The 9581-nt window shown below is 37.2% G+C and overlaps 2 protein-coding genes across 2 annotated transcripts; both read left to right on the top strand.

The window, feature by feature from the left end:
• The first annotated feature begins 217 nt into the window (after window positions 1-217).
• On the top strand, window positions 218-3311 carry LOC131164111 (protein TORNADO 2-like). The gene is made up of 2 exons (XM_058121076.1): window positions 218-1274; window positions 2565-3311. Exons 1-2 carry the CDS (start codon window positions 762-764, stop codon window positions 2907-2909), a joined length of 858 nt encoding a protein of 285 aa, XP_057977059.1. The 5' UTR covers window positions 218-761; the 3' UTR covers window positions 2910-3311.
• A 93-nt stretch (window positions 3312-3404) lies between these two features.
• Window positions 3405-6792, top strand: LOC131164112 (protein TORNADO 2-like). The gene is made up of 2 exons (XM_058121077.1): window positions 3405-5166; window positions 6181-6792. Exons 1-2 carry the CDS (start codon window positions 4669-4671, stop codon window positions 6490-6492), a joined length of 810 nt encoding a protein of 269 aa, XP_057977060.1. The 5' UTR covers window positions 3405-4668; the 3' UTR covers window positions 6493-6792.
• Window positions 6793-9581: the final 2789 nt, after the last annotated feature.

The raw sequence follows: 9581 nt of genomic DNA, 5'->3' as shown, positions 1-9581 counted from the left end.
TCTCAACGAGGCCTTCGTGCACTTTCACTCTTATCTTAAAAATTGAGAATTCCATATTGAAGACCAACCGAAAGAATACTTAATCAAGTTTTCTACTTCACTACATTTAATGATTTGTGTCCCCACATAGTTAAAATTTATTTACAATTATAAATTTGAAGTCTTAAATTTAGATAAATTTTATATCTAAATCTAATACCAATCCAAATCCAAACCCTTTTCAACCTTTAAAGGTATTTCTTCTTTGAATGACAAAACAATAGGCAGTAAAGGACTATGACCATGCATCGAAAACGAAACTTTAAAATCAATCTATTTACAATTTGCTTCATCACAGCTTTTTGCGTTGAGGAGCCAAAAAGCAGCGAGGCCGATTTCAAGGAAGCCCTTGTCCGCATCCTCCCTCCCCCCTAAACCCCATCAATCCCATTTCCATCTCTCACTCTTCCGACCTTAACAACCAAAAAAGATCTGAAAATCCACGGCACTGCACAACACAGCCATCGGAGGCATAAACTTCCTGGCGTGCTCCCGGCTCCGATCATCTTCGCCGGCGTGGAGCTCCCTGACAAACCCCACAACTAGTGCGTTAGAATCTGCAATGGCCGGCCATAATGTTGGGTTCGCGGGGTGGTTCTGGCGAGTGCCGTGACTGACGCTAAGCTTTTGAAATTTGTCCGTCCTCTTCATATCAGATTTTCAGTATAGCCAGCCCAATATCGACAACAATTTAAACGTAATCATCAGAAAAACATCAAGCAATGGCACTAAACAACAGTAACATTGCCACCGGCGCTATCAACCTCCTGGCCATGCTTCTCGCCGGCCCGATCATCTTCGCCGGAATCTGGCTCTCAAACAAACTGGACAACTCCTGTCTCAGACTAATCCCGCAGTGGCCCATCATAGCATTGGGCATCTCTGTTCTGGTAGTAGGCGTGGCAGGGTTTATCGGAGGGTTTTGGCGAATGAAGTGGCTTCTCGTCTTGTATTTCATCTTCATGTTCGTCCTTATAATGGTGCTTGCTTCTTTGGTTGGCTTCATCTACAAGTTCATGGTGGCCACTGGGGGCTCCGGCCACGCCGCGCCGGGCCGTACCTTCTTGGAGTATGAGCTGAATGAGTTTTCGGGGTGGCTTACTCGGAGGATCGAAGACCCTCAGGAGTGGGATCGGATCCGAAACTGTTTGAGCTCCACCAGCGTGTGTTCTGAGCTGAACCAGGCTTATCGTCTTCCCCAGGACTTCTTTAATGCCTACATTAGCCCTTTGCAGGTAGCTAGCAATTACAGTTTCATATTTTAATTTGTTTGTTCGTTCTTTTGGATTTAGTTTTAGTTTTAGTTTTAGTTTTAGTTTTGTTTTCAATCTAATTAACCTCATCTTCTAATAAGTTAATTTGTTCTTTTTAAGGTCTGTCAAATATTTTTCTTTTGTTCTATTTTAGTAATTCCCTCAAACATTTTCTTCAACATTATTTTGAAGAGTGGTCGAGGAAGTCATTTTAACTCGTGAAAGATCAATTGATCATTGTTCTCATAGACTAGTTGAGCTTAATTCTTTCTCTTTTATTTTTATTTTTTTGGAAAGAAAAAAGGATATTAGGGAAGTTAAGTATGTTGAATTGTATTGTTCCTGTTATTTACTGCCAAACACACCCTTCTGTCTTAATGATTCAATTCTTGGGGGCTAATCTACCAAAAAAGAAAAGAAAAAGATTCTTGGAAACTCAATATATATATAGATTTATCCGTGCAGAGAATAACGATCAACCTATAATAAAGCAAAGCGAATCAATCAAATTTCTTCGAAGAATGTGTTAGAAATTAAAATCTTTTTTTTTTTCCGTCAAAAAGAATCATGCATGTTTTTTTTCTAAATACTAGTCTGGAGCATGGAGTATGTGGTCCACGGTCTCAAAATTTCTATTATGTAGAAAAGATGGAAAACTTTGGATATATTTGATGAATTTAAAATTAAATTTAGTTTGTCAATTTTTTATTTTTTAAAAAACAAATAAAGAGTTATGAAGATATTCCAAGAAATGATAAAAAATAAAATTAGCTATGCATTCATGTTTTGAAAATATTATCACTAAATGATATATAGTTTGTGATGAAAAGTTTTTTTTTTTTGGAATATTAAAAAAAAATGATGAAGTATCTTTTATTGAGTTCTAATTTTTACCTTACTTTGCACTCTTATTGTTGTAGCTTTGAAAAAACATAAAAATTAAATATTTTTTTTTTAACTTTGAAACCTCAAGCTGCGTCCAAAGTCACTAATAGGAATAAAACCCACATATAGACCTACATTAATTTTCGATAAAATAGGTTTATAATATTTTAAAATTTTCACAAATTTCTGAAATTTGCTAAAAATTTTAAAAATTTAAATCTGTGGAATATGAGAATTTTAAAAATATGTCACGAGACTTCCTAATCTTTTTGCTAAAACTGAAGATGTTAGTTTACCTTTTGGCAAAAAAAAAAAAAAAAAGTGCCACTTTCATAAAATTATTATTATTATTATTATTATTATTTTGTGATTTTGGTTTACATGCAGTCGGGGTGTTGTAAGCCGCCAACTCAATGCAACTACACATTCGTGAATCCAAGCTACTGGATATTTCCCATGAACAAGGGGGCGGACATGGATTGCCTGATATGGAGCAACTTCCAGTCGCAGCTCTGCTACGCCTGCGACTCCTGCAAAGCTGGTTTACTCGCCAATCTCAAGCAGGAGTGGAGGAAAGCAGACATCTTTCTGTCCATCACGCTGGTGGCATTGTCATTCGTCTACCTCATTGGCTGTTGCTGCGCCTGCCTCGCCTTCAGGAATGCCAAAGCCCAGAGCTCTTCGTCCGCATCAACCGCCCCGAGAAAGGCTGCGCGTAGGAGAAACAGTTAAAAATAGCTAGCTAGCTTGCACACGCGCAGCTAGCTAGCTGTGAGCAATTAGCTCGGCAGTATTATAGCTTCAGGATTTGGTGTGAATGGCGATTAGGATTTTATCATATGGGAACAAAAGAAGGGGGTAGGGGTGGGGTCCTTGCCTCCTTGGGTTTGACGTCTTGATTGTTTTGGAGAAAGGAAAATCATAAAGGTGGGGGAGTGATTTGTTGGGGGCACCGAAAGCTAAGCTGTGGTTCACTTATTATTTGCTTTGGAATTCGAGAAAAACAATCTATACAGTGTACGAGACAGGCCTAAAGTCAAAAATAGGGTTGAAAGTCGAGCTACCCATGACCTATCGTCCTGTGTGTAATTGCTGGACTTCATAATCATAACGTATGCTTTATTTATTTATTTAGAGATAAGGATACAAAAATGAAACTTAAGGAAGTAACATATAAATCTGTCTCTGTAAAAACGCTGTAATTTTTACAGAACTTCGAGAGGTTTTTTGTCTCTAACATTCCTTATTATAATCCATGCTTTATTTGTTTATTTATATATTTTAAAATTAGAATAAAAAAACCAAGCCTACGAAGTGCTAAGCATATTTTTCTGCTTAAAAATGATGTATTTTTTAAAAAAATTTGAGGGTTTTTTGTTTGTCTCTAATATTTTGATATCATTTTTTAAAAAGAGCGAAAATTGGCAAGCAAACATGTATTTTATTACTTGTTATTGAATTTTAATATGAATGAAAAGTAAAGTAATGTGAGTAGAAGACTATTTAAGGGTAATGTATATTTGTTAAATGGGGTAAACTCTATAAAATTAAGCTAAAATGATTATAATAATCATTACATTTCATGTTTGGATTCACATTTATAAATATGATTTCAATCATCTAAAAGATCAAAATGCTCTTATTAAAAAAAATATATGTACATAACAAGAAAAAAAATTAGAAAAATAAATGGCAGTCTAATATTAGTTTGGTTAATAGCTAATTGAGATTGATTAACTAATCTCATTTTGGCCAAGTTAATGGGGGGAGGGAATGAAAAGGATTGACCAACCTTATATCATGTTCGTAATTGGATTATGGCCCTTTCTCTTCACTATTCCTATAGTATACATGTGCTACATCAAATATAGATTAGAATATTTAATTTAACTTAATCAACCTAATCTAATTAAGCTGCCAAATACGCAACTTTAACATATTTTTAAAAAATTCTAAAATTTTATTTGAGAGCAAAGTCTTCAAATTTAAATTTGTATCACTATATTCAAATTTAACATATATAATTTAATTTTATATTCCATCTTACTTGCTCAACACAAATTTTAAATTTAAGTATACATGACCCAAACAGGAAGTTAGGGGAAGGAGGTCCAAAGAGGGGTAGATAGTCCACGGTGCAAGGTACATTACATTCCCAGTGACAAGCACGTGCATGCATTTAGGTATTTCTTCTCCTTGCAAATGACACAACAAACTCATGGATCCTTTCCAGCTGATAGGGTCACTAAAGTAGTCACTGGACCAAAAATCACAAAATAAAACTTTAAAAGGAATCTAGAATATAATTTGCTTTATTACAGCTTTACTAATCATGAATCCATGGTAAGGAACCAAAAAGCAGTGGGGTCGATCTCAACGAAGCCCTTGTCCACATCTTCCCTTACCCTAAACCCCATCAACCCCATTTTCATCTCTCACCCCAAAAGTACCTTAATAACAAACAAGCAAGCAAGCTCTGAAGATAAAGTCCATGGCACTAAACAACACAGCCATCGGAGGCATAAACTTCCTGGCCGTGCTGCTCTCGGCTCCAATCATCTTCGCTGGCGTGGAGCTCGCCGGCAAACCCGACAACTCCTGCGTCAAGATCCTGCAATGGCCGGTCATAGTGCTGGGCGTCCTCATACTGCTGGCCGGTCTGGTGGGGTTCGTGGGGGCCTTCTGGCGAGTGCCATGGCTGCTCATCGTCTACTTTATAGCCATGCTGGTGCTCATAGTGTTGCTGGCGTGCTTGGTGGCGTTCATTTACATGGTTACGTCGAGGGGGTCCGGTCACCCCGTGCCCAGCCGGGTTTATTTGGAGTATCATCTAAATGACTACTCCGGGTGGCTCCGCAGACGGGTTCGGAGCCAGTTCAAGTGGGAGAGGATCAAGAACTGCCTCATTTCTGCGAACTTGTGTGCTGAACTGAACCAGACGTATCTCAGTGCTATGGACTTCTTTAATGCACCCATTGGCCCCATACAGGTGATTCAATTCTCAATGCAGTTTTCTCGCTTCTTAGGTTCTACTTTATTTGCTTGTTTTATCGTCAGATTAGCTTGTTAAAGCTTGAAATTAAGTTCTTTCTTTCCAACCAAACATTTCTTTTTCTCAATTCTTCATTAGTTCAAGTTTGCTAGCTCTTTTAAGATTCTCTCGATATGGGTTTCTTTTCCAGACCTATTTGAAAAACTAGTTCGACCAAGAAAGAGCACATGATATGAAAAAGAAGCGTAGTACTACACGACTACCCCTTCCATATAATAATAACCTTTCCAAAAAAAAAAAAAAAGTAACAATGACAATAAATCATAAGCTTTTTTAGCTTTTATTTGGAAAAAAAATTCAATAATACACTACTTTGTGGGTGTGTATCATACACATTTCATTGCAAGCCCATTGGCTTTTTTAGGGCATCAATAGAGATTAAGGGGGAGAATAGGCCCCCAAAAATGCGTGTGGGAGAATGTTCCATTTATTTTTACTCATGAGTTAGTGAAAAGATATTAAATTTTTTTGAAATTTTAAAAATTTTAGAGGCAATATATGAGATTTTAAGAATTAATCTTTCCTAAAGTCTGTCAAAAAAATATAAATTTTTTCTTATGTTTTATTTTAAAAAAAGAAATTTTTAATGGAAGATTTTTGTACTTTTGGTAAATATCAGGAGAGATTTAGCATTTTTAAAATTCTAATGAGATTTTTTAAATTTATAAATCTATAAGTGGGGAAATTCTATAATAATTAAACACCTGTCCTCACATTTATTACTTTTATAGGTTTGTCCCTTACGTATGTCTGAATGATTCTTAGAGAGAATCCAACTAGATGGACTGATCATCTAAGCATGGAATAACAATAAAAAATATAAAATACAGAGAGCGAAGCACCGCATTAGATTCCCCGACCATGAACCATGTGTTAATCTTCTTTTACCAAACCCAAATATACACATCTGTCAAATTTTTTTTTATTTTTTATTTTGGGCTTGATTTGCAGTCAGGGTGCTGCAAGCCTCCAACGCTATGCGGGTATCAATTCGTGAACCCAACCACCTGGATCAGTCCCATAAACACAATGGCGGACATGGATTGCCTGGCGTGGAGCAACGAGCCCACCAAGCTGTGCTACGACTGTGACTCCTGCAAAGGCGGTTTACTTGAAAATCTAAAGAAAGAGTGGAGAAGAGCAGGCGTGATTCTGGTCATCACCCTTGTTGTTTTGATCATTGTGTATGTGATGGGGTGCTGTGTCTTCAGAACTGCCAAGACAGACGAGCTCTTCAGCAGATACAAGCAAGGCTACACCTAATTGATTATTACTCATAGCACTAAAATGACCTGCTTCTGCATAGGGCGAGATATTGTAATTGTCTGTTCAATTCTTCTCAAATTTCTTAAAAGGGCTTTCATTAATTGATTAGTGGGTTGTCTGGTTTTAAGACTTTATGTGAGAAGAATATATGTAATCTCCCTTTCGTGTTTACAGTTCATGACAACTAGAGATCACTGTGGCACATTAGAAAAGGCTATTTGTGCTGACTGAAAAATCAACAAAGGAGCCAAAAAAGTCGTTGGAATACTTAATTTGATATTTTTATTGTTTTTCTTTTTTCTTTCTCTTTCTCTTTCTCTGGGCGAGTGTTGATTTGATAGGTGCAGACAAGAAAAGGGTAATTAATAATTAATGGAGCGGAGCAGCGGGACGGGAATTGCGGAGGAAACCGAAAGTTCATTCTTTGGAAGAAGGAAAAAGATAAAAACTTTCACTCCTGGGTCTTCACTCCTCAGTCCTCACTCCACACTTTGCACCTTTGAGAATCCATTTGGTTTGGGACAGGGGATGATGGGAGGAGAAAAAGCAATTGAAGCGGCCGAAGAAAAGAGTGTTTGAAAAAAAATACAAATATAAGCGGGGTGGGAAATAAACTTTCAATTTTGAACTCAATTGACTTTTCAAAATAATTAGTATTAAAAGTAATAATATCAATAAAAAATAACATATTTGACTTTTGAAAAGTCAATTTTGAACAAAGCCTGTAATCCTGTTCCACCACTCCTTCCTAATATAATTGCATGGAAAAAAAATTAGTAAAATTAAAACTTAAAACTACCTTTTAAAAAGTCAATTTTGACATATAAGTAAGGCTGGTTGGTAAAACCATGCACTTCCCCTATCCTGTGTCCTATTTATTCTCCTTCATCTCCCCACTTCCCATTTATCATTTCTCCTTACTTCTTTCTTTTCCTTCTTCTTCCTTTCTCCTCAAGTCTACCTCACCACCTTCAAGTGTTTAAGTGTTGCTTGGACTTGTTGTAGATTTACTCTTACAACTGCTCTCTTTTAAGGCTCTTTTTCTTAATTTGTGTTGAATTTTTAGAATGATGTCAAGTTCGTCAGTTAACAAAATGACGGTCTTATTATACATTGACAGTGAGAGAGATTATACATCGATCGATTGGTATTGATCGGTAAAACACAAGGCCAACGAAGGCGATTCTAGTTAGAAGGATGATGAAGTTAGAAAGTTTGATATATGAAAGATTAGATATTGATCGGAATGAGAATATGTTAAAATTGAGTTCGAGATATCCGCAATGAAGGGGTGACGGAAATTTAGTGTATATCGACGTCCCAATAAAAGATGATGCAGATGTCCTAATTACGTTGGACCCGGAGAGTTCTTGTCCTCACATGTATATATATAGTTGATAATTTTGTTAAATGCATTCCTTGAAGTAGGAGCATAGGTGGAGCTCCAACTGTGCAAAGAGAAGCATTTCTCCATCCTCAATCATATAATGAATATGTTCCTACTGAGACGAGCAGATTATTTGATCACCTTTCATAGGTGACGACAACTTTAGATTTGAATGACGTCCTCGATACATCGTTTTAGCCAAAATTCTTGTCAACAGAGTTTGAGTGTGAGGAGGCTAATTTGTAGGGATTCAATGTGGGATGCAGTTTTCATCACGAACCACAACAATCAACAGAGTATAGACGTGATCAAAGTTTACCCGGAGTTGTGTCTATACTAGACTTCTAAATAGTTCCATCCATTGTTATGAATGAGAGAGGGGCATACACAGTTTAGCCAATGCAACCTGATATGGAGTGTGACCGTGAATTAAAGGAAGAAGATGATTTAGAAGAGGCAGACGAAGGGGTAAGTGAGGTCGGTGGATCGAATGATTATGGGGTTCAACATGAAGAAGTTGTCATGCCTCCTAAGAACACAACTGTGGGTTAGAAACGGGTATGTGACATGCTGCCATTAGCGTACATGATCGATATCAAAGCTGATCAAATCAAAACTTAATTTGAAAGTTCCCTTGAGGGCGTTCGATGGGATGTTGTCTCGAAATTTTGTAAGAGTATGATTTTCGACACAAAGGATGATCTAATCCACCTTATGTGCATCCACCATGCGCAAACACACCACAACTTCAAGGTGGTGCAATACAACCCAACAACATGGGTGGTTAGGTGCAATATAGATGAGAGCTGCGCATGGATGTTGCATGCTTGTCAACATAGAAAGCATGGGCTTTTTAAAAATACATAGTACAAAGCGCCACATACATGCATCAATGAGACTCTGTCGTAAGACCACCCACAATTGAAGTCAACCTTGCAAATGAAATCATAAAAATTATCAATAGAGATGCTGGTGCTTTGATTACAGTTTTGAAAGCACACTTGAGGTCAAAGTACCAGCATTATGTATCCTATAGAAAGGCATGACTTGAGAAGAAAATGACAGTTGCAAGGGTTTTTGGAGGCTGAGATTTTTATATCATGTTGCCAAAGTGGATGCATGCTATCTATGAATAAAATCCTAGTACAAAGGTGAAGTGGGTATGAAGAGAAATTCCTGATGCTAACAACTCAACTATTTTGACATGTGGTTTTTGGTTATTTGAACCATCAATTGAGGGATTTTGTCATTGTCCTCCAGCTCTTTGTGTGGACGGAACACACTTATATGGGAAATATAAAGGTGAATTGCAAATTGCAACGACCCTTAATGCAAACCAACAAATAATTTTTGTAGCGTTCGAAATTGTTGAGGAGGTGTAGAGACCGAGAGAATTATAGCAAATAAATAATAAAGGAAAAGGAGAGAAAATGATTTTTCAAAAGGGGACTCAGTAGGGTCTCGTTGACAAGGGCTTGTGTCTCATCGACAAGAACTTACCGATAGGGGTTCAGCAGAGCTTGAAGTTCGTCAACAAGGGTTACGAATTTGTTGACGAACTCCCTTCATGAACTCATCAACGAGGTGACGTGTCTCGTCGACGAATTTGAGTCTTATAAATAAGCTGCGCTTGGGATCAGCGAGAAAATTTCATGTAGCTCATTTCTTTCTCTCTCTAAACTTGTCCTTCTCCCCTTCT

This window comes from Malania oleifera, chromosome 9 (genome assembly GCF_029873635.1).
Source record: "Malania oleifera isolate guangnan ecotype guangnan chromosome 9, ASM2987363v1, whole genome shotgun sequence".
NCBI lineage: Eukaryota > Viridiplantae > Streptophyta > Magnoliopsida > Santalales > Ximeniaceae > Malania > Malania oleifera.
This window is presented reverse-complemented; position numbering and strand designations above follow the sequence as displayed.

Bases quoted from the DNA above. Each gene is read 5' to 3' on its own strand.
- LOC131164111 (XM_058121076.1), top strand. From the start codon at position 762: ATGGCACTAAACAACAGTAACATTGCCACCGGCGCTATCAACCTCCTG. The intron at 1,275-2,564 runs GTAGCTAGCAAT...GTTTACATGCAG, and splicing joins CCTACATTAGCCCTTTGCAG to TCGGGGTGTTGTAAGCCGCC.
- LOC131164112 (XM_058121077.1), top strand. From the start codon at position 4,669: ATGGCACTAAACAACACAGCCATCGGAGGCATAAACTTCCTGGCCGTG. The intron at 5,167-6,180 runs GTGATTCAATTC...CTTGATTTGCAG, and splicing joins CACCCATTGGCCCCATACAG to TCAGGGTGCTGCAAGCCTCC.